Raw genomic sequence first — 24,455 nt, forward strand, 5'->3', positions numbered from 1 at the left:
AGCAACTGCCTTTGGAATTCACATACTCCCTTTACTACCACCCATTATGAAGCAACAACTCTTCTGGCCCTTGATTATACAGTGGGAAACGTAACGGTGCCAAGAGAAAACTTGCATTGCAATGCCATGGCAGTACTGACAGTGAGGCAGATCAGCATCAGGCACACCTATCATTCTCAAAGCAATCTAATTACACCTCCTTTGGCCTGGCTTGTGCAGATTTCTCTAGAGTTAAGAATATTGAAAGAGTATATGGTCCTGATCTATAAGCTTGCATATAGACTGGACATCCACCTTTCCCTCACACTTAAGAATTGCATGTCATCTTTGCTTCGGCGTTGGCATTGGCTGTGTGTTATCATGGTGGTTGATCTGCTTCTCAATCTGGGTAACTAGCGAAGCTTTATATTTGGTGTCATCAGCTTGAACGTTTTAATTAATACCAGCACATTCACAGCACTACAAAACACTTGAGTAAATCTGTCTTCCCAAGATGCACAGTGTGTATTTGAAACTTGCTTTCAAGATGTTTTTGTTTTGGTTTTGGAATAAACAGGTTCTACCCAAGTCCTATAACCTTGGCATGAAACATCTTCACTGTGTTAAAAACATTTCCAACCATCAGTGGAATGGAGTTTTACCTTAGGTACAGGAATTTTACAGAAGTTTGTGCTGGGCATTGTATTACTTAAATAAGACCCCCTTTCAAACAGCACCATGTGAGCTTGCGTCTCCACTAGTGAAGAGCCGTCACAGATGGGCTGTCATCAATGCTGTTTTGTCATCTTACACTGAATATCTGGCTGTACAGCTTGCTGCATTTCTTCTAATGAGTCTTCTCTGCCAAGAAAAAAGAAGTTGAGCAGGAAACCCGTTCTTCGGTTTGGCAGTCACAAGCATCTAACCATTTTTACTGAAAAGGGGTGGTCTTTGTTATTTAGTTCTAATTTCAAGGCTATTCCCTTATCGGTTTCTACTTTTCCTGAATATGGGTGAATTTTCTCCTGCAGGTAGGAGAAAGCTGGGCCTGCAAGCAGAAGGACCAGCCTCCCTGCTCTTTACAGTTGGTTGCATGTGTATCTCTGTTTTTAAGCTGCTGGAACCATCTGGAGAAAATGGAAGGACTCAGGTGCAGCATTACCAAACTGAAAAGCACACAAATTGCAGTTTCAGGTGTGAGTTGTGCAACTTCCTAAGGGTTGCTGGTGGAAGAACTGCTTAGTGTGGGCATAATCATTTCACCATCACTCTGGCATGTTAAGGGACCCCTCAGAACGTAAATTAGCAGAGTTACCTCTGGTCTTAGAGCTGTCCCTGCAGCGATGTACCTGTTAAAAGAAGGTTTCAGTTTCATGTGAGGGTTTGTGGAGCAGGAAGACGCTGTTTCTGCACTGGTCCCTACCTTGCTGGGAACAGTTAACAGCTGCTGACTCATACAAACCTCTGGCACTAATTAACCGCAGGCAGAGGGGTGGGATGGAGACGGATCAGCGATTGGTTTGGGGCTGAGGATGGAGGGTGGGATTTGGTGCTTCTGTGCTCTGGGTTACAACATCTGGAGAGGATTTTCTTCTAGGAAGGCGCGTTGCAGCCCAGGAAGTGGGGGCTCTTGTCCATAAGCAGGGACTGCTTGGTGTTAACATGTCTTTCATCCAGGTAGACAAGGACTCGGATTTTCCTCTCCAAAATCTCCCCTATGGGGTTTTCTCCACTAAGAAGGAGGTGAGTAACAGCAAACTTTGTCCTTGGGGTGTTGTAATTGTTCCGAGGCTATGAATAAGAGCAGAAATTCCCGGCAACCTGGGGTAAAGGAAAACTTCCCAGCCTGAGACGCTTGCAAGGGCTTCCTGACTCGACAGCAAAACTGTAGCTGCTGCATTGTCTTTTTTCTTAATGTGGTTATTTTGATGACAGCTTCTTTAAAATTGCACAAAAGAGATGAAAAGTGTTCATACTTATGAGGAATACTTTGGCTAATACATAGAGTAGTTTTTGTGTGGTTTTGAATGTTTTTGTGAAATCATTAAATCTGCGTTTGATCCTTTCGCTCTCGAAAGAGGCACAGCACAGTTCGCGCTGACTTTTTTTTTTAAACTCGATCCCTCATTTTTTTGTGACTTAGTATAGTCACACTGTCACCCTTAAGGAGCCCCATTAAATATTTATTTTAATCTACTGTTAATTCTGAAGTGTCCCGTCCCTTTTGCACAACATGAACTGACACAAGGGAAAAGTGAAGTCTGAATTGAAAACACCGTATTTGCAAGCGAGTGTTGTCTTCTCGTCTGTTAAGAGCCTGTTCTTGGTGAGTTTGTTTGGTGGCTGCAAAAACATTAAACCAGGGCACAAAATACATTTCATTTCTGTCTTTTCAGCTGACCTGTTGTGTTTTATTGGCCATACATTTATGCAATGATGCATTAAACATGTAAAAGTGTGTTACGTTTAAAGCTGTGCCCCAAGGCTACAGATTAAGCCATTTTCAGGCCTTATATTTTATAATCACATAAGAAACAACGGTTCAACCTTTCTTCCAAGGAAGTAGCTCCTAATTCCCATTTTCATGAGAACTGAGCTCAGCTAGGCTGAACCTCACACCTCTGAGTGCCTGATGGGACGGAGCCCCAGAGCTGTGTCCTCCTGGAGAAAGGGAAACGAGCCAAGAGCCGCATCTCGGAAGGAAAAAGTAGAGGATTTATTTATCATTGTTCATGGAAACTTCATGATTATCTCCTGGTTTCTGCTGTCTCGGCTTATCCATGCAGGTTTAAAGAAAAAGAATTTAAACCCGAAGATTGTGTTTTCTGATGTGGTATTTTCCAAAGATAAAACCGAGATGGTTCATTTAATCTCTTCCTAGATGTGTGTGTTTTTATCTAGCAAGTTTGGATTATTTTTCTGCCTTCTCCAGTAACTGTTCTCTGACAAAAACATCTTCACTCAAACCCTATGAAAGGACAGGCAAGGACTTGTGGAAATTATTTAGGAAAATAATGTTCTAAAAGTAGCCCAATGTTTTAATGATTTCAAGCTAAAGCAGTTGACGTCATCACTGACTATCCCAGTTACAAATTAACCTGACACGGCCTTTAGTTTTTTTCTGCAGGAATGTTTGCTGAATAAATAGTTGTTATTATCACATCTGGAATCTTGTTTAGAAATTAAAGGTTAAAAAATAGGTTTAATAGCGTGGATTTTCATAGATGGTTATTCCCTTTGGATAAGCTAGTTTTCGTAACGACTGTAACTAGTTTATTTGCCTAAAGACACCAATAATGGAAATTTGTCTTTGAACGCTGCAGCATTTTTATAACCCCCCCGTACAGCTGCAGCAGAGATGCAGTGGGATCGTCCGTGCTGCTCCCCCGCCGTCGCCGCCGGCTCCGCACGCGCTTGGTGCTGGCCCTGCGAGAGCTGCGGTGGATGAACAGGGTCTTTGTGCCTTAGGTTGCATCTGTCCGGCGACTGCAGCCACAATCTACCGTACATGTGGGAAGCTGTTCCTGTAGCAAGGATCTAAACTAGGGTTTGCATGCAAGTCGTGGGCTCCTTGCATGGCATGAGGATGGGTTATGTAGGGCAGGCAGCCTCATTTCAACATGGTACAGAACTGATGTGGCTGAGCAAGATGCACTGTGTTCCCGATATCATCAGTGGAGTCCAGAGCACCCTTCGTCTTCTGGGGAGGAACTGTGGTGCAGAAATGCCCGTTTCTCTCTCCAATTACATGGTCAGAGGGATGAGATCAATCTTGCCCATAGCACGCCTATGCTTCAGTTCCCCACCTGTAGGAGGAATAGCATTTTCCTGCTTCACAGCGTATTTCAGATGTATGGACTTACTCTGCAATGCTTGTCGTTAATGAGGGGTGGGCAAGTACCTGGGGGAAAGGGAGCAGGGAAAGAAACCTCTGCTTGTTGGCCTATCCTTCCTCAAAAAGATGGGGATGAGGAGAAGGCTCTCTCCCACCCGTCAAGGTCTGCAGGGAGTCTGCAATGATGCTCTGCCTCTAGGTCTTAACATTTTTCAGCAGCCAGTCTCATCGACTAGCTTTTAATGGTCAGTTGCTGTGATATCAGACCCTTGTCCCTGATGGATTAAACTCTCTGTGGTCACTGTCTTCCCCCATGACCTGTCTGGAGGATTTGTGAGTACAAGCATAAACTCTTCTTCTCTTCCCCTCCTCCTCTCACTGCTTTGCAGCCTAGGCACAGGCTCGGGGTAGCGATTGGAGACCAGATTTTGGATCTCAGCGTCATTAAACATCTGTTCAAAGGACCAGCTCTTGCCAAACATCAGCATGTCTTTGACCAGGTATTTATCAATCTGTTGTTCTAATTTCCCTGCACATTTTAGAAATATTCCATAAGAGATTTTAACAACTTGTGGTGAGGTAATGCACATGAACTGGAAATGTGTCATCAGGTGGGCTCTGCTTACAGGGGAAACTCATCACACCTGCAATAGCAAGGAGAGCAGAAGCATCAGGGGTCTGAAGAACATTTTTGCTGAAAGTTTCATCAGACTTTGGCAACGCAGGGGTCTGACACAAAGCCTAAACATTACTTCAATCCCTCTTGTGCTTTCAGCACTTCATGGCAAGGAATCAGATGGGTTTTTAACGACAGGCAGGTTGTGTTAGGGGTAAAGTTAAGTACAAATGACCTCCGGTTACAGCTAGTTGCGATATCAAAGCCGCAAAGGTCTCAAGTAGCGTGTTAGGACGGGCATGACGCAAACATGCAGCAGGTCCTGCTTCAGAGGACTTGGGGTGGGAGGATGGGGGTGCAGGCAGTTATGAACGGGGAGGATGGGCAACCTGGTAGCCACCGCTGCATAACCCCATCCCGCAGGCATTCGACCGCGGGATGAAAGTGCAGGACATCTTCCATGCCTGTGAAGGTTAAGCAAAACGCGGTCTTTTATCTGCCACCCCACCTCTCTGTGTCGCCTGTCAGCCTACCCTGAATGCCTTCATGGGGCTGGGCCGGGCGGCGTGGACGGAGGCGAGGGCTTTTCTCCAGAAGCTGCTGTCAGCCGGCGAGCCGGCCCTGAGGGACAACGCGGAGCTGCGGAGAAGGTGAGGGCGCGGAGGTGACCTTTCAGCTGTGCCCTCTGTCACCCGGATCACTCCTTGGCACCAACATCGAAGGTCTGGACGTGGGCCCCTGCCACCTACGTGGGAATTAACTGGGATTTGAGCGTGTTGAGATATTCCCTCTCTTAATTAAGTCTCTGATTAATCCTTCAGCTGCCCGCAGATCCGGGGTGTCACCCTCCACCTGGGAACACCGAGATCTTCCCTGGGGTGTGCCCAGAGCTGCTGCCTCTCTGTGGAGGGCTGAGCTGGGCTGCCCGGGGGGGCAGGTGTGGGGCCAGGCTGGCCCGCTGACCCCATCCCCTCTGCCACGGCCTTTGGTGAAGACGCGGCTGCAAGGGTCTCCACTCCACCTCTCCCACCTCCCCCAGCACTGCCCTGCCTGTCCTGCCTGGAGCATCTTCTGGCATGGGGAGACCCATCCAATTGCTCCTCAGAAACCGCCTGACTTCGCTAAAACCAAATCTGTTGTCGCAAATTGGCTTCAGATACGGGGCAGCGCACTGGTGTAGGAGTGGGAGGGGAGGACTGTGCTCCGCTCTGTGCCGCACTGACGGAAAATGTGTCCCCCCGTCAATCACACACCTTCTTGTTTGTCCGGACTGATGCTTTAAACGCTGCGAGCGCCTGGCCCGGCAGCAAGCAGGAGCTGTTCCTCCCTGTCTTGCCAGAGTGATTTAGGCACACGCATGCGGGAGAGGGGTTGAACCGCTGCTTGACACAGGGACCTTCCCTGAGCAGGCCCAGCGGTTCAAATTGGGCACCCTGAGAGCTGCGTCCCGTAAAATCATCCTTTCCACACAGCAGGGGCAGCGGTAACCTGCTCAGCTGTGTGCGTGGGCATGGGGTGTTTCTCTGTGCCTCTGGGGAAACCAGCTGGCTCACCTCAAGCATCCCTCCCTTCCCACTTGCACGCTGATGGATGCTCCTTTCGGTCGTAACCATCCCAGCAACAGCAGCTTGGTTTCTGCGAGGTTTTTTTGCTGCAAGGCTTTGCAAAATAAATTAAGGAAGGAGCTAGGAGAGAGAGTCAGCCTCTTACATGCGTATAAACCACTTACAGGCGGGAGCTGCAAGTTTTCTGAGAGCTGAAGTCGTCATTTTTCATTTCAGAGCATTTGTACCTCAAGCTTCCGCGACGATGCACCTGCCAGCCAGCATTGGTGAGTCTGCCGCAGCTGAGGGCTGCTCAGCACTGCCCTTTGCTCTTGCCTGGAGAAGCTGCTTTCTTCCAGCTTGCTCAGACAGACAGATCATAAGCTGTGACAGGGAATGGGTTTTGCAGAAGCCAGAAGTAGATTATTGTACATAATGAAAGGTAGGTGCTGTCTGTGGCACAAGAATAAAAGCCTGCGGAAGCTCGATAGCAGCCAGAAAATTCCTGGATGCAATTTTCACTAAATCAGGGTTGTCTGGTGCTACCTAACTCTTGTGATCAGAGTGGTGTCACCAGAGGCCTTTGTGACTAGGGCCAGGGAAGAAACACTTGTTCAGTTTCCAACATATTCCCCATATGCTATCAGAAAATAATTTAGATCTTCCAAAGTTTTGCAAGGCAAGTACTCCGGCATAGCCTCATAAACAAGCATGAGTCTCTGCTCCCGGGCTATTACTCTGCATCCCAAATCTTACCTCCACTCCCATGAGGCCATGGACTGCTTTGGAATTAGTGTATCCAACGAGATATATAAATATTTTCCTGTTTTTAACAGAAATTTATATTAGGGCCCAAACCAACTTGATCAAAAATCACTCGAGGGTTATGACCTTCACGGGAGCAGGGATGTGAACTTGCCCATTTCCCAGCCAAGCCCTGCTCCTGCTGGACTTTTGGCTCTCATGGGGCGCAGCCCTGGCTTGGGACTAGCCTAGCCCAAAGGAACCGTAAGGAGTTTCCATAGATGTGACACCTTCCTGAAAATAGTTTCAGGCTGAATATGTCTAGTCAAAAAATTGCTGGCTCCTAGCACTTGTGAGTGCTGTGAATGAGAGCACTGCCCTGGTAGCATGACATTGGCTGTATCACGCAGCTACAAGTTATTTAGGTTTCCACTACACTTACGTTCAGCCCTCTCCTGTGCATGATTCGTGCTTGTCCTGAGAGCAAACACTGGCTGTCTCCTCTGCTGGGGCTGCAAGATAACTTGCTGAACTTGCAAAACAACTTAATGTAGTGTAAATGCCCCCTCCCAAGTTGAGTTTTTTCCCCTAAACCTGATTTCTCTTTAATCTGAAAGGTGGGGAGCTGTTTGCCAGGGTTGGCAGCAGAGGGCAGCAGATGTCCTGAGTATGAGCCGATTCTCTCCACCTGGGTACCACTGGCAAGACAAAAAGAGCAGGGGGATTTGGCTTGCCTCTGGAAAGCTGGCTGCCTGATGCTTTATGTCCTTGTGCTTTTTCCCCCTCTTCTCTGCTGGAGGCTTCCAAAAAAAGGCCGGTTTTGTATGCAAAATTTACAGGTTAACTGCTAAGCACCACCTTTATGCTATTAATTACATCCCTATGCTAATAATATTAAATGTTGCTGCATGCCTCTGCTTAGCGCTCTCACCGTCTCATTTTCTGCTCTTTTCATTGCCAGCAGCATACTCTGTGCTTTAGCCCCAGCATATGAGGGACTTTCCTACCATTGATCACTGTTTTGTGGGCTTCTTTCTTTGCAGGAGATTACACTGACTTCTATTCTTCACGCCAACATGCCACAAATGTTGGCATCATGTTCAGGGGGAAGGAGAACGCTTTGATGCCTAACTGGTGGGTAGTTCAGGTTTTTCTCTGGTGCAGCATTATTTTGCATGCTTATCTGTACATATATAATTTTTTAAAGATCTGAGGAGTCTTTCAGCAAAATACTGATTTCAGTTCATAGCAGATGAGACTCTGTACTGTCAAGAGTTCAATAACAGAACTGAAAACCACTTTTCCCAGCCTTAGCCGAATCTGCACTGCATTTCTTGCAGCAGCCGCACTGATTACAATGCAGCCCTCTGGTTCAAAGGCAGATGTAGCTAAGAAATTGTCTTTTGCTGAATAACAAGAAAGCAGGGTTTAAGCTCCAAGGAATTAAGTGGAGCAGTGGCACAGAAGTGCATTAACACAGCCACATGGCTTTGGATTATAGTTTGTTCATGTCTTTATCTCAGAGCAAGTAAGGTGCAAATGTCCGTGCCCATCTATGCGGAGCACTCTCCTCATACCTTGCACCCCCGTGGTGCTTCTACCCTGAAAAGCTGCTCTGGATGGTGATGATTACGTGGCTAACCCACACTCTGTGATGCTCTTTCACAAGGCTGCACTTACCTGTTGGTTATCATGGCCGGGCATCGTCCATTGTGGTGTCGGGGACACCAGTCCGGAGACCTGTGGGGCAAATGAGACCTGACAATGGTGAGTCCATGGTAGGCTTTTAATGTGGCGGCTTTTTTTTTTTTTTTTTTTAATTTTTCTTCCACATCATGGAATAGTGGAGAGGAAGGGTCTGGGATGCCTTGTCTAAAGCCCAGCTTGGGGTCAGGGCAAGAGAAAGTCCTGAGTTAAGTCCATCTTGTGTTTGCAAGCCAGGCAGCATCAGCTGCTCTGTTTCTTCTGGCTGTTACTTTTATTTCTCTACCTGCCTCCCTGTCGTAAAATACTCTTTCTTCTACCCACAGATAAACCTCCAGTGTTTGGTGCTTGTAAGCGTCTGGATATTGAGTTAGAAATGGTAAGATAGGGCTTTTTTTCCTTACCACTTGAAAAACATTAAAATAGAAACAGGGAAGAAAAGGTAGGTTTAGCTTCTCCTAAAATGAATGTCTCATAAGGTCCGTTCCTGTGTTTCCCTCTGAGCAGCCTGTGCAGCAGGCAATAAAGATTTCTAGGGGGGAAACCTTCCCTTCCGACAAGTTGCAGGGTGCATTAGCTCATTGAGTGGTTGGCTAATATAACTTTCAGGCTGGAAACAGCTCATCTGGCCAAGCCTGAGCACTAGTGCAGCTGTCTGGAAGCAGGCAGGCACAATTCTTTTTATCAGACACGACAGCCTGTTATCTGGTTAGCAGTTACCTCTGCACTGCAGCCAGGGTCTTTTAATGGATGCTGGGGATTTTGGAAGTACAGGCTGTCTGCGCCTTGAGTCTAGAGCAGAGGAAATGTTCTTGGGAGTGCAATTCAAACTCCTTATTCTTCTGGCTAGAAAGATGAAACCTGTGCTGTGGGTGTTGTAACAAAACATCCCTGTAAGCTGCACCTTCTTGTGGCTTAGTGTGGTCCAGAAGGGAGAGTTTTATAGGATTGTTCATTATGATTTATATGACATATAATTTTTATACAATATATTCCCCACCTCTCCCCTTAAAAAAAAAAAGTGGAAGAAGTCTAATATTAAGGGCAATGGTACTAAAAATGCACTGAAAGCCTTTAATGCTGTATGCTTTGCAGATCAATGCTATGAAGTGGGAGGCAGTCCCATAAAGTGGGGTACACAAAGTGCTGTTATACCTCTGCTTTGCAGCCTGAGTTTTACCGCTGGCTGCTGTGAGAGCAGATTTAGACTGATGAAGGCTTTGGAAGAAAAACCTTCCATATTGTTGGCAGAAAGTGACAACTGAGATTCCCTGTAGAATTCTCTGCTACGCGCTCAGGCTGTACATTTTCTAAGGGAGCAAGCGCAGGCACGCAGTTCATGACCTGTTTTACTTAGTGGGCACATTTGTCTACCTGCCTCCTCTTCCCCACTGTCATGACAGGCTCCAGCTGCATTCGGCATCCCCTTGGATGACTCTAAACTCTCTCCTGTTCACTGTCTGCAGCAGAGTCACTTCAGTGGGCAATCCTGTTCTGCATCCGGATTGTAATTAGGAGGGACCATTTTTGCTCCTGCGTTTTGACATCATGCCCTTGTTTAATGACTGTCTCTTAGCAACCCAGTGCTCTTAGGTATTTCAAGCCTGCCAGCTTCATGGAGGGGAAGAAAGAGGGAGTAGGTCACAGGTTTTGTCTAATTGTGTACGGGAAATGATGCAAAATCCCATCCTGTCCAGCCTCTGTTGCTTGTGCGTGTAACCCTCTGTGCAGTAAAGATTTTTAGCTTCAAAAACTTCCTTAACCAACATTTTGCTTTTCAATTTCAGGCGTTCTTTGTAGGTCCTGGAAACAGGTATGGGGAGCCAATTCCTATCAGCAGAGCCCAGGAACACATCTTTGGGATGGTCCTTATGAATGACTGGAGCGGTAACCGGTGCTGCGGGAGTCTGCCTGGAGAGGGGGTTACAGTGTCACGGGAAACCTTAGCTAGGGAGAAATTATACATTTTAATAGTAGAATAGTGATCATTGAAACCACTGAGTACAGTTGAAAGGGATGAAAATGAAATGCTGTCTGCATTTCTCAGGCTCTATCTCAATCCATCTTCAATCAATCGGTAGAACCAGAAATTGCTGCCTAATGAAGATTTATTTATTTATGAAAGAGCTAATATCAGTCTAGTTTCTTCTGGGCAGGGATGGAGCAGCCCTAAGGATGGTGATTCCAACAGAGGATTGATTTCAATGGCAGGAGTAGGAAAAGAATTTGGCAATCACAAATCCCTCAGTCTCTGCATAGATTTAACTAGTTGAAACTGGCCCTATGACTGGCATGGACCATTAGCTGGGTGTAAAAGCATTAACTAAACTGGGGATAAAAATACTGGTTATATGGGGATGGCCTGACTTGTTTTAATTATTGCTGACTTCTTCCTAATCTAGCTGGTCTAAGAAAATTGGTCTGAGGGTCTGAAAAGGATGGATTTAAATCAGGATTTGGGCACAATGGCTAGAAAAGGGTGGTGATAACATTTCCAATCCGTGTTACTCTTTCACAGGTGTGATGGCTGCGCAACTCCCAGGATATGTTTAACAGCATTGCTTTGAATTTTCTCTTCCTAGCCCGCGACATCCAGAAATGGGAATATGTTCCTCTGGGTCCATTCCTGAGCAAGAGCTTTGGCACAACCATCTCTCCTTGGGTTGTTACCATGGAAGCTCTCATGCCATTTGTGTTGCCAAACCCTGTCCAGGTTAGCAAGAGAAAGGGCTGAAATAAAGGAAAAGCAGTGCTAGAAAAATCTCAGCAGAACTGGTAGGTCCCATCAGTAGAAATCACTGAGCTGTACCAACGCCAAGTGCTTTCTTCATAGAGTTTACAAGCGTGATCCTGCTTCCAAACATGTGAAGGCACCCTGGGCCCTCTGAGATCAAACGCTCATTGATTGTCACTGGTGCTGGCACATGGTGCCCTGAGCTGTCATCCTGCTTGCTTGAGCAGGGCAGAAGAATCATCTCCTTTAAAACACCTGGAAAATAAACTGATCAGAGAGCTTCTTGTTAGCGTTGGGTAGCACTTAGCATCCAGCAAGCAGTGGAGAGAGAGTGGACTCAAGCCAAAACACTTTGTTCAAGTATTTCCAGTTGTCTGCATTATGTAGGGGTTTAGTTAAAATTGAAAAAGATAATAAAGAGTCTTGCAGAGAACTCACCTTCTTCTCTGTGCAGGCACAGAGCAAAGGAATGCTAGCACTGTATTTGTTTTGGATTAACATCCGTGCCGTGATGATGGTGCCCACATGCAGAAAACTGAATCAGATTATATGGGTATCACATCTATTCGGAAAGATCTTTGAAAGTGTGTGCATGAGAGCAAGCAAAGCAATAATCTGAGCAGTAACAACAGTGAAGTAAATGGGGTGTGCAGCACAGGCTGGTTAAACAAAAAGTTACTGGACGGCTTGTAGAATTTTTCCTTTCTGTTTGTTTAGATTGTGATGCCTTTTATATGCTTTTAGGATCCCATGCCACTGCCCTACCTTCAGGATAAAGAACCCTTCACTTTCGACATCAAGCTCTTTGTTGCTATTAAAGGTACAGCAATGCTGAGTGGGTTATAAAGCTGAAATGGCCAATTAAGGAATGCAGAACCACCACGTATTTCAGACAATTTGCTCTTGGCTCTGCAGTCCTCCTTTTCCATCTTTGCCCAGATTGCCTCTGTCAGAGAAAGAGGCAAAGCTCTTCATGGTCCCCATTGGCCGTGCAGCAACTTGTCAAGGAGGGAACGACTCCCAGATGATGAGCTTATGGTGAGGAGGGTCCCTGTGGGCTCTGCCTGCATGGGCAGGGTTAAGCAGGGCATGGAAAGAGCAGACGTATGTGGGATTCAGATGTTAACCCAGCTCAGACCCCCAGCTCATGGCCCTGCTGACCGGTAGGTCCAGGTGTTGCTCCTCTAGTAGAGCAGAAAGTAGGAAATGGGCAGCTTGATGCTACCCTGGCGCCATCCACACGCTTGTTTTCTATGAAATGCTGGCCTTCGTATCAATGGAAAATGTTATTTCTTGTTTCTTGCTAGGGATTACAATGATAAAAGAAGTCTCTATCCATCTGTAAAATCAAAAGACTCCAACATCTTTCATCCAACACAAACAAATTTCTTCCCTGTTTCTTACTATTTATTTTCTGCAGGAGAAGGAATGAACACGCCAACTACTATATGCAGATCCAATTTCAAGGTAAGACTGCAGTATCTTTTACTTGTTTGAAATCCTGCTGATGCCATCAGCTCCAGCCTTGGGCAATTTCAAACACCGATTTTTGCATTAGCTGAAGATCAAACCTGGTGCGTGTGTGCGTAGGGGACAGAGGGAAAAGAGTGGAGGGTGGTGATGGTTCACCCTTGCTGAGAGGGAAACACCTGAATGCTCGAGCACTGAAGAAGGGGGCAGCTCTTTCTGCTGCTCGGTTTAGGGTGCTCAGCGCGCCATAAGTTGTGCGCTCATTTAGCAGGGAGCGGTGAGAGCGCAGGACTCGCAGGCAAAGGGAATTGCCTCTTGCCCTGCTGAGGTGCAATACAGCTTCGCAGTCACGGCTGGTAATTTAGATGCAGACTTGCTGCTGCAACACCGCTCTGAGCCCGCGTCTGCCCCGGCCCCTCTGCGGGCAGCATGGTGGCTCTGCCTCTACAGGCTGATTGAAACCAGGAGGTATATGTCCCAGCTGCAGGATTTCTCAATCAATTTTATATTCACTGTCGGTTCTTTGCATAGTAATTACCTCAATCAGTAAATCAGTAGTCAGCAAATCAGTAATAAGGAGATTTTTCTATAAAGCCATTAAAATACTGGACTTAATCATGGATCCTGGGTCAGCAGTGCTGGCCTTAAAGAGGAAGAAGAGGAGAAATGACATCCAGCTGGAAGAATAGAAATTTTAGGGGACTAAATTGCATGTTAAAGTACATGTTTTATATGCACATAGCAGCTCCTAGTCGTCATTTAGAAAGCAATCAGCCAGGCCACAGTAACTACTGAGAATGCAGCACTAAGTAACTGTGGAGGTTGCTTTTAGGCTGCTGAAGGTTCCTGATTAAATAAGGAAACTTTTCTTTAGGGACAGTCTTACCAGCATCATCCCAAGAATGCAATACGTTCTGCATAGCCTAATGGCACACCAGAGAGGTTTGTCCTTCATTGCTTTAACATCCTCTTCCTCCTTCCTCCAGCACATGTACTGGACCATGAAACAGCAGCTGGCTCATCATTCAATCAATGGGTGCAACCTCAGACCTGGAGACCTCCTGGCCTCCGGCACAATCAGTGGACCTGTAAGTGTTTAAATAATGACAGTCACTGGGAACTGGTCAGCAATCAAAAACCAGCTAAGCAGGGCTTTGGGTCTAAGCCCTGTTTGATTTCAGCAGCCATGAAAATATCTGCAGTTCTTTCCTAGGCACTTTGGGCTGATGCTTTGGTAGCCCCCAAATCACATTGAGAAGTGGTGGGGGTTTTGTTGTTATTGGGTTTTGGTTTTGAATCTCTCCTGTACTCCTTTCCCTAAGAACTATTTTACTACAGATGCAAATTAATTTCTGTCCACAAGCATCCACATGGTCCATTTACGCTCTGTGAAACGCAGCATTTCAATTTCTGAAAAGAATGTAAAATGTGCATGGGTATAACTTTCAGTTTCTCTAATACTGCATATTTGGAGCTAGTTTCACAAGCTATTATTCCCCTTGAACTGCCATATGGACAGCTGTTGCAATATATGGGTAACTTGCACTTTCTGAAACATTACCTGTAAATCCTGTTCATGCTCTCTGAAAGACAGCCTCAGGTTAGATGTTTCCAAGTTGGGATACCTATACTTCCATTCTGAGCATTTCTGAAGTGCCTTTTGCTTCCTTCAAACTATTGTACTGCAGATTCACATTAAAGACTTATAAACATTTGCCAGTTTTGCTCTCCTGAAGAATAAAATGTAAATAAAAATCTGAAACGTGACTACGTAAAAGCACTGGATTCGTAGAAGTGCCCTTGATTTGTTTCCATTCTTGCTGTAGCAGACCCAAACTACTTTTACAGGATTTAGCACTATGTTAAACACACCAGATGATAACAGCTGTAAGCATGACTGCTTATAGCCAGCAAGCGATTAAAATGCAAAGGCAGGAAAACAAACCAATGCATCAATGAATTAAATCAACAGCAAATCTCTGTTCTACAGAGCTAATGTACTTGTGTGTCTACTTCCAGCAGCAAGTAGCTGAACAGCAGGACAGATACTAAAAAGTTGTTTATTTGTTTATGAACTCTTGCTGCAGGAGCCGGAGAGCTTCGGCTCCATGCTGGAGCTGTCCTGGAACGGAACAAAAGAAATCCCTCTTGGCAGTGGACAGTCTCGTAAATTCCTGCAGGACGGAGATGAAATCATTTTGACAGGTAATGGACGAACAACTGCTCTTACACTGCACCGAGGACATGTTTCCATAGATTGATCCTAGTAGTGTAAGAGCCTGGTGGGGAGATGGGCTATTCTGCACATACCTGGCATGCAAGCACAGTCGTTTCCATCCTACCCGTCAGGAGGCAAAAGCAGGTGGATAGAAATTTCCCTGCAATAAATGCTTTCTGGATTAGATTATTTGCTTTGCTAAGTACTTAATGATCTTGCTATGCCTGTGTGGGAGTGCTAAGGGGATGATGGAGGTAGGTTTGCCTTTATTGGCAAAAATATCCTGGGACTAGAAGCAGTTGATGTATTGTTGCCACCACGGTCCAAGTTTGCACGTAGAGCAGAGCTTGGCAAATGCTGAAAAAAGTTATTTTGCAAATAATATTTCATTTGTAACAAATGCATATTCAATGAAGTGTGTTGCAAATCAAATATGTGGGAAACAGCATGAAGCCTGCTAGAACAGCTGACCAGCTCCCCTCTGAAAAGGGCTGTGCTTGAGAGCTGTTTCATGCTGGGCCATGGTTTTAATTTTCATCTTGATAAACCAAGGATTTTATGACTTAAAACCTACCGTGGTGTTTTGTGATCTAAATCCCACTCCTACTTCTTTTAATCCAAAGACTAGTGCAAAACAAATCTATTTTTTCCTTTCCTCTCATCTTGTCAACTCCTTTATGGCTTTGACGTGGCAAATATTTGGCAAGAACAGCCATGAGAAACTTTTGATTCAAGCCTGTATATGTCTTTGCTATGTTGCCTACTGAATTTTTAGAGAATATCTCGTGGCATGTTGTGCATCATCACATGAGACCCAGCCAGTGCCACACCTGGCTCTGAGCAGCTCCATCATGCTGATGTGATCAGAGATAGTCTGCACAGAGAACAAAACAGCTCAAGCGATGAGAAAATACTTGCAATTGTGACTTAGGGCAGAGAAAATGTGAGTGACTAATGCCTATGTAGCAACCTGAAGGACATTACGGTGTGATGCTAGTATGCGTTCACATACCTGTGCCTGCTTAATCCAACTAGGGCTTTCAGGATTTTTGCCAAAACAGTCTTAAATTTCTCATTTTTTCAGAAAACTTTTTAACAAAAACCAAGAACTTTTGTGTGATGAAAAAAAAATACATATGCATGTATTCCAGTCTCCCAGTGATGGCTCTATAAGTGGTTTTGGTAGTGCTGCAGCCAGAGCCCCAGTGCCTCCTGTCTGGCAGACTACACAATAGCTTTGAAAATCATGTTTCTATGAGGTGCTGCCAGTTTTGCAGAGGAAGATGCTGAGACAGTTGGAGATGGAATTGTACTGGAGAGAGCTGTAGGGGATGAAACTGAGGAGTGCCCAATACCTCTGACATCCTTCAGCCTCCCAACAACCCACTGACTACTAATACTGCAATGTGTAGGCATCTGACACTACTCTCCATAGGCTCCCTAGACATTCAGTGCAGAGAGACACTCCTCGAGCTATTAAGAGTACCACATTGCCCTCCAGAGTTGCCGATCTCACTCCAGTAACTATGCCAGGAGCCCTAAATTAGGGTACAGTTAGGTATTGTGAATGTCCCTTTGTAGTCACATGTTGACATCCTTATTGGCAATGAGCACCTAGCAGTTTGGGAGCTGCTGGCACAAGGTGGCCAGCTGAGGATCAAACGGGACTAGACCGTGACCCATGTTGTTCTTCATGCCCAGAACAAGCTCTGTTACTTAAATAAATACTTTAAATCCTGAATGTTTTAATCTTTAAAGATGGCACGATGGCATTGTTGTTAACCTGGATGAAGGCGTCGTTGCCCCAGTGGGACAGTCTCGTGTTAATCGGTCTGCCATGCTATTTTACATCAGCGACAGTCTGTGATTGTAGTGATTAGGGCATCGTGCCATTCGTGAGAGCCAGGTGCTGCTGGGCCTGTCTGCTGGGGCAGTTTGGGATCTGCTCCTATTTAGTGATGTATGGCAGGTCCAGTGCCTTAGGGCACCCTGGAGGCAGGGCTAGTGGTATTGCCTCCTCTCCCGAGGCAGTGCGATTAGCTCTTGCCAAGTGCCTAACCCATAATTTCTAGTCTCCTATTTCAACTCTGTGTTCTCCCTCCCCTTGTGGGAGCTATTTCAGAGCCCTAACAAATAAAATGAGAGAAATATATTTTTCCCAAGAAGTGCGTCTCGGGGAGGGAGTATTGCAAGGGAAGGGCTTGCTGACAGTGTGCTGCAGCCGGCTGCAAAAATCTCTCTGTAGCTCCTTGGCACTCTGCTCAGGCCAATGCTGCTGGCAGCACAGAGCTTGCTTTGTTAAATGTGCTGCTCCTTGGTACTGCTCTAAATCATAGTTGACACTGGGGGTAACTAAACTAGACCGAAATAATAAGCCGGCGCTTAAAGGAAAGCTGGCAATGAAACCTAATGAGACAAATGGAACCTGAGCTGAGCCTTAAAGCAAGCGTCTTACTCAAGTATTGCTTACGAATGAGGATTACCCAGCAGATACTGGGATGGTGTCTCTGGGCAGGCTGCTACTTACAGACACTGCTGTCCTTGGAAAAACTTTATTTCAGCCTGGCTGCACTGTGAGTTAGAGCTGGCAGGGTCTGTCCTCATTGCTGCAATAACTTTGGCTGCCCTGCAGCCTGAGCCCACCCATCCTCTCCTTCCTCGGAAGAGGTTTCCACTGATCCGTGCTAAGGGTGGGAATTAGGGTTAAGGTCTGTTCTGTTCAGCTCCCTTTTGGCTTCTCGAAGGCAGATGGCTTTTATCACATGCATGGAAGATGATGTATTCCATTATTTTAGGAAAATCCATCTCTAACTATGAAATCAGTCCTTAGAACACAGCATATGCCACTTGTGTCCTTCCTTTGATCAGCTGTTGTAGCAGAGAGCTACAGTAGGTCTCCTCAGCTGTTTCTTCCCAGAATAGTCTTCCCAGATGGGCCAGAAGCCCCTGGCTGTGTCCCCTCCCCTCCTTCATCTGCAGCTTTGCTAACGGATGCTGTTTCTGGAGCAGCTCTGCTGGCCCGTGGCAACAAGAGGCTCTGCGGCATCTCTGTCCTAATGTCATCTCTCCCATCATGCAGGATTAGGGAGAGATTGAATTGTCTTGTAGTTAGAGATGTTGTCACAGGCCGGTAACTTCAGCAGCAGTCAGCAGACCTTCAGTGCCTGTTTATATAATAGAGGATAAATGAATATTTTGAGTCAGATGCTGAGTTTCTCATGAAACTAAACTAGATTTTAGCGAGCAAAACAGATTCTGCAAGGGTAGGTCCTGCTGTTTGAGGGAGTTTAATGATCATGTTTCTGGCTATAAGCATCCCAATGTCCCAAGAGCAGTCCTAATGCTGCAGAAAGAGAATCCAGATTTACTTTATTAGTTGCAAGGCTGGGCAAGGCAGCGAATCAGCTTGTCAGTTAGATTGATGATGCTGCAGGTTAGGTTTGAAAACAGAAATATTGCACATCTTGTTTGCTCTTTGATCAATTCACTGAACTTGCTTATTGCTGTGTTTAACATTTTGTGCTGCTTTTTTTTATATATATTCCTGGGCTACTTGAACTCTTCCAGGTGTTCTTTTTTTTACCTCTCATTGCATTTCTGAAATGTTTCCACTTGTTTTTTAGTCTCTTTATGCCTTTATTCACTTTTATTCCTGGTAAAATCCTGCTGTCCTTACAAAACAAGCTGTCTGTTGTTTTCTGGCCCTAGGTTACTGCCAGGGCAACGGCTTCCGTGTGGGATTCGGCCAGTGCTCGGGAAAAATCCTTCCAGCCCTGTCGGATCCATGATGACTGGAGTAAGGTGACATATGAGGAGGAGGGTCTCTCCCCCCACCTCTAACAGTCAGGCTGCTTTATTCAGATTTATTATTTTTATATGAGTGATTGGAATCTTATTCTTTTTAATTATCAATAAATATCTTAAAGATGAATGTGTCTCTCTGGTGCAATAAGAAAAGGATTTCAGTGCTAGCTTAAAATTCTCATAATAAGAATAAGACGATTGAAATGGAAAGTGAGATTCTTAAGTCTTCTCTTATATTAATATTTTTTTCATAATTATAAAAAAAAGCTTTCAAGTAAACTTAAATATTCAGAGTGCTAGTTGATGGTAACAGCCGAGATTGCATGCTGACTTCTTTTTTTCACAGTGTTAATATACTGGAGGTAGAATCCTGAAGGCGAGTTGCATATGGATGCTGAAAACTTGTAGACCATCCTCAATAAAAGAGAGTTACATGAATATGCCCTAAACTAATTTGTAACAAAGCAACGTGCAAATGTGATAATCAATACAACTGAAAGCAACAGGAAAGCAGACCAAAAAAGTATTAGACAAACTAACAACCTTTTAAAATAGCAAAACCAGAAATTGTACTGTACAAAAAAAACCCAACCCACCACCAAACAACTACTGATGACCAAGAAGGCTCAGCGCTGAACTCCTGCATCTTAGAAAGAAAACCTGTGCAGGCTTTGAATTTCAACCCTTACGCTGCAGCACCTGGAAGTAAACCCCAGCGGGCTGCAGCCTACAGCTGCCGCCCTCCCCTTGCCCCAGGAGCAGGCGGGTTGTCCCTGCTCCTCCTGCCCTTACACAAGCAGAGGCAACTCTCCATGCCCCAGAACAAAAATTGATGCCAGCCCGGAGACGGGAGCCTGTGTTGGGGCACCCCTCAAAAGAGAGCATGGAGATACCTCGTGCCCTGGTTTTACGGAAGGGAATTCCCCATTTCTCTCGCCCTGTGCACCATCCTCCCTGGGGTCAAGGAGGGAGGGTGATCTTTGTGGCTGGAGTGGTCCCCAGGCACACGCTGGTGGCAGTCACACCTTGTCACCTAACAGGGGCTGCAGTTAAGAGGACACCGAGGAGGCAGACCCCCTTCCTGCACTCCTAAAAGGCATCTCTTGCCATGGCATCCCCTTGCAGCAGGCAGTAAACAAAGCCACATGCCACTTTTCTCAAGTGTAAAGGGCATCTGCCGTCTCCCGCTGGCCTACAAATCAATTTAACTCTATGGCCAAGTGCCAAATCACATCAATTAGAGGATATTACTGACTGAAGGAGCTCAGGAGACCAGATAATGAACTCTGGTACAGTGCAAGGGGAACTCGTTAAATATTTGCTTGGTCCTCAAAGTGAAGAGCCTGATGAGGCTGCCGGCTTCGTGCAGCGACAGCAGGATGAGCATAGGCTGCTGCTTTCCTGTGGCTGCCCCGTTGCTCCTCCTGAAGTCTGCCGGGTAGTTTTGCTAGTGCGGGCCGTGTGGGTACTTGATGTCATCCTGGGGAGCATCCAGTGCTGATCAGGAATGTGAACCTCTTGGCCACGCAGGGGAGAAAAATGAATTTGAAATGAAGATTAATGACAAAATGTGGCAGTGCAGATAAATCACCGCTAACGGGGCATGTTCACTGAAATGGGCTCTCTTCCAGTGCGCAATAATAATAGTCCCTTTAAAGAATTATACTTGAAGGATCATCCCCAAATCAACTTAAATTTTTAGCCTAAGACAGTCCACTATCACCAGGAGGGATGACCTGGCCAGGAAAACGGTGGCTCGTTGTTGTTTATCAAAGAAAACCTATTTCCCCTTCAGGCTTTTGTGGAAACTCGGAGCTGAACTGATAGGCCGATATTTATTCAATGTACTCTGACTCGGTTGTCAATTTATAGGATGCTTTGTGCTCTCTTTTGACCTCAAAGGAGAACCACAAGTTGACACCTTCCCTCTTGGATTTAGAAATAACTTGTGCGGTTCCTCCGCCTGGCTTTACTCCTGGCAGCAGCAGGAGGACACAGAAAGCATTTGTCCAGTGGAGAAATTTCTCCACAGAAGCAACATCCATGTTGCACCTTGCCGTATCTGATGTGTTGGAAATGCAATGTCTGAGGAGAGGGGTGCAGCCACAGAGAGACAAGACCTGATGTCGGGGCAATATGTCATTAGACATGGGTTTTGACCTTGATGCAAGATGTTTTGCAGCCAGGAAGGACAGTGGTGTCAATGCTTTCTGGGTGCAGGAATACTTAGTGTCGTGGTTTAACCCCAGCCAGTAACTGAGCACCACGCAGCCGCTCACTCCCTCCCCCACCCACCCAGTGGGATGGGGGAGAGAATTGGGGGAAAAAAAAGGTAAAAATCATGGGTTGAGATAAGAACAGTTTAGTAGAATAGAAAGGAAGAAACTAATAATGATAACAACAACAATATTAAAATGACAGTAATAATAAAAGGATTGGAATATACAAAAGAAGTGATGCACAATGCAATTGCTCACCACCTGCCAACTGGTGCCCAGTTAGTTCCATTACTTGGCAACAACTGCAAACATCAGTGTGTTATCAACATTCTTCTCACAGTGAACTCCAAACATAACACCATACCAGCTACTAGAAGGAAAATTAACTCTATCCCAGCTGAAACCAGAACACTTGTAGAAACTGTTAAATCCGTAGTGCTCTTCCCTAGCTTTATGCAAGGTAAAGGCAAGTCCTGTACACGGGCAACACGTTCCTCTCCCAAAGAGCCAACCTGATGCTGCAATTGCTGCCAGCAAGTGGAAACTGGGCTCCTTGCTTGGACAGGTAGGAAGGTCAGTGGTGCTGAGTCCTGCTGCAAACCAAACCCTGGCAGGATGGAGGCACCCAGCCACAAATCCCCCCAAGCTGGCTCCTGACCCAGAGCCAGGCTGCCACCTGCAGCCCTGGCCCTGAAGGAGGAGGGTGGCTTTGCATCTGCTGTGGCCACGCTTTCCATTCTGGGTTCACAACCCCCAGTGTCTGGCCAAGCACCCCTGCACCATGCTGGGGATGGGTGGGATGTGGTAAGGTCCTCCCTGTGACCCCAAGGTGACAGAGCTGAGCTTCTCTAGCCTGAGGACATCTGGAGAAGTCCCAGGTTCCCAGAAGGTGGAGATTTTCTGGAAAGGAGCTCAAATACAGCTCTGAGAGCAGGTTTCAGAGGTGAGCTGGAGAAAGTCCAAAACCTTGCTCAGGACAGAGCTCAGAGACGTCTGCTGTCTGCTGCATGGATGGGGGCCAAAAAGCCAAGAGATGCTAAAAAAGGAGAGAAACTTTTTTTTATGCCCAAGGCCACTTTCTTTTCACCCCCAGGAGAAGGTAGCGGGCTTCATTTGGGTGGGCACTGGGGAGAACGGGGACCCATAGCTGGGCTGCCCTCGCCCAACACAGCGAGCCAGGAGCCACCAGCACTGCTGATTTTCATCCTTGCCAGGGTACCCTGAGTCAAGGGGCAAACGAAGGGTATATTTATACTGCAATGTGCAGTGCTGTCCTTAAAATAGCATTGCTTTTGCCTAGGACTAGCAGCACTACAGCCACAGTAGCACCCATTGCCTATGGAGGCAGCAGCCTCCAATGCAATTTTGGGAAACACCCAGGTGTTCTGGGCACCTCCCACTTGCTCCAGTTCCACTGGAGCAGCTGTGACCACTTGCACCCTTGGCCTTTAAATTGAAGGTCATGAAGCTTTCTTCTGGTTTGGGGGGGGGAGGGAGGGGGAGGGGGGGGGAGGTGAATACAGGAACAGGGGTGAAGCTGAATAGGAATGAAAATATGAGGTTCTTTGAGCAGGAGGGTACTTTGGTTTGGGTGCTCTCAGTTCAGTATGCAGACCTGGTGCTTAGAAAAGTTTACTTTTGAAGTGCCATTTCAATGGGGCTAACCCTCTCTACAAAGAATTTTCCCTCCGCTTCTGGAAGTTTTTGCTGCAATTGGGTTCGAGCATGACTCCCTCTGCTTCTGGAGGTCATTAATTTTAATTTGATTTAAATCTGTTTTCCTTAGTTTGCTTATAACCTGGCTTCCAACAAAAATGAAAAGAAAGAAAAAAATCAAACCCAGACCTCCTTTTCCTCTGCCCTGTCATAGCACCAGGTTTGTGACCTGGGTGTAGGAGAGGAATTTCCTCCTTGGATCTTCAGAAGCCTGGAGGAAAATAAAACCTTTCTGCTGCGTCAGCCACCTGGGAGGCCTCATTCGGAGTCATGCAATGTTGTGTGGGAAGAGAGACCCTGCTTTCCTGACCAGAGGAAATGGAAATGTGTGCCTAAACGGAAACCACAGCTCTTATGCTTGCCTGGAGCATCCTTCTTGCTGGTTGGGTGTTTCACACTTAGCGGAGGTCAGCGGTTCCCAGTAGCGACCTGTGCTGGAGTGCAGCGATCCTGGGTGTAAGTAATGCTGAGATGTTGGATGAAAGGTCTTGGAGGGATGCAGGAGGTGCTTCTGTGTTGTCCTGCCTTATCATGGGGTGGTCGTAGATGCAATGAATCATACTGCCTGATAATATTTCATCTGGTTTTGTTATTTTGCTAGTAAGAAAACTAAGGGCAGCCTCTGTTTGATACTGTTTGAGATGCATTTTCTTATAGATCAAAGCATCATCTGGTTGGTGTGTAATGAAAAAGCTGGGTATAATTTATAATAGCACTGTTGGTATAATTAAGTGTCAAAAGAAAAGCACGGAATAAAACCCTAAAGCATATTTCAGAATTTAAAGGAAACAATGGATTTTCTGTGTGAAATGCTGGCATTCTTCACCAAAAATAGTTTTCTGCAGAGATTCTAATTAGAAATGGATGCGATCTCATGGAAAAAAAAAATCGGTTTTGATGAAAACGTTTGGGTCAGCAATATTCATAATTCCTCATTAAGCAGGCAGTAATAACTCAAAGTAAAACCCTCTTTCAGTAGCTATTCAGGGTCAAGGTAGTGACTTTGTTAAGAGGGACAGAGCTGGTAGGTGATATTCACATCAGTTTTGACTTTAAGCAGTAAGGCAGGAGGCCATTTCTCAGGCTTGATTGCTGCTTCTGTTCAGGATGTCCACAGAGTTGCTGCTTAGTGAGAAAGAAAGAGATCATTTCTGGAATTTTAAAATTGATTGAAGGCTTTGGAAGTACGTGAGGGACATGCTGAAATACTGGCACCATGCTGCCTCATACAAATCTGCTGTGAGCTGTTCCTCCTCGTGTCCCCTCGTTCCCAAGAACATCTTCACCTCAACGCTTTCTCTGTGGCACGTGTGTTTGGTTTTCCATGAAATTTTAATTACAGACCTGTGCTTTCTAATTTTCTCTCTGTTTGCTCCATATTATCTAACTGGCAGTTGTAACAGAGCTGGGGTAGACACAGTTGATGTGTAAGGGAAATGCTGCAGGGACAGAAGTCCCTGGTGGCAGCTGAGCACCTGTTGGGTCAGCCTGTAGGACTGTCACCGTTGTCAATGAATATTAAGGGACTGATTGGGAGCTGCAAGTGCAGGGAGGGTTTCTCATCCCCCTCCTTGCTGTGCACTGGATCCAGGGCAGATGTGCTTCAGGGCTCAGGACCTGCAGTGGGCAGCTCCACTGCCCTGCAGAGCAATGGATGCCCTGGTCCCAGCACCCTGCTCCAGGGGTGGCTCTGGGCTTTGCCTCGGGGGCTGGTGGGGTGCCCAGCTCTGCTGCCTGCTTGCCCTTACCAGGCACTTTCGTTTTTCTGCAGAGGCAATACGGCTGCTCCTTGACAAATCCAATTAGTCTCAAATATAAAATATTTCCTTACAGCTTCAGCACACTTAATGCAATTTTAATATATTTTTGATT

General features: G+C 46.0%; 1 protein-coding gene across 1 annotated transcript; it reads left to right on the top strand.

The window, feature by feature from the left end:
- Positions 1-1,532: 1,532 nt before the first annotated feature.
- On the top strand, positions 1,533-18,775 carry FAH (fumarylacetoacetate hydrolase). The gene is made up of 14 exons (XM_052808469.1): positions 1,533-1,722; positions 4,204-4,314; positions 4,959-5,080; positions 6,212-6,261; positions 7,762-7,852; positions 8,388-8,485; positions 8,749-8,801; positions 10,210-10,309; positions 11,005-11,135; positions 11,901-11,976; positions 12,577-12,623; positions 13,613-13,714; positions 14,714-14,831; positions 18,553-18,775. The coding sequence occupies exons 1-14, from the start codon at positions 1,642-1,644 to the stop codon at positions 18,630-18,632; spliced, it is 1,260 nt and encodes a 419-aa protein (XP_052664429.1). The 5' UTR covers positions 1,533-1,641; the 3' UTR covers positions 18,633-18,775.
- Positions 18,776-24,455: the final 5,680 nt, after the last annotated feature.

Source organism: Harpia harpyja, chromosome 14 (genome assembly GCF_026419915.1).
Source record: "Harpia harpyja isolate bHarHar1 chromosome 14, bHarHar1 primary haplotype, whole genome shotgun sequence".
Lineage (NCBI taxonomy): Eukaryota > Metazoa > Chordata > Aves > Accipitriformes > Accipitridae > Harpia > Harpia harpyja.

What these genes read in the sequence shown, in the direction of transcription:
- FAH (XM_052808469.1), top strand. Translation starts at nt 1,642, where the DNA reads ATGTCTTTCATCCAGGTAGACAAGGACTCGGATTTTCCTCTCCAAAAT. An exon ending in GCACCTGCCAGCCAGCATTG is followed by an intron (nt 6,262 to 7,761) that starts GTGAGTCTGCCG and finishes CTTTCTTTGCAG; the next exon opens with GAGATTACACTGACTTCTAT. An exon ending in GCAAATGAGACCTGACAATG is followed by an intron (nt 8,486 to 8,748) that starts GTGAGTCCATGG and finishes TTCTACCCACAG; the next exon opens with ATAAACCTCCAGTGTTTGGT.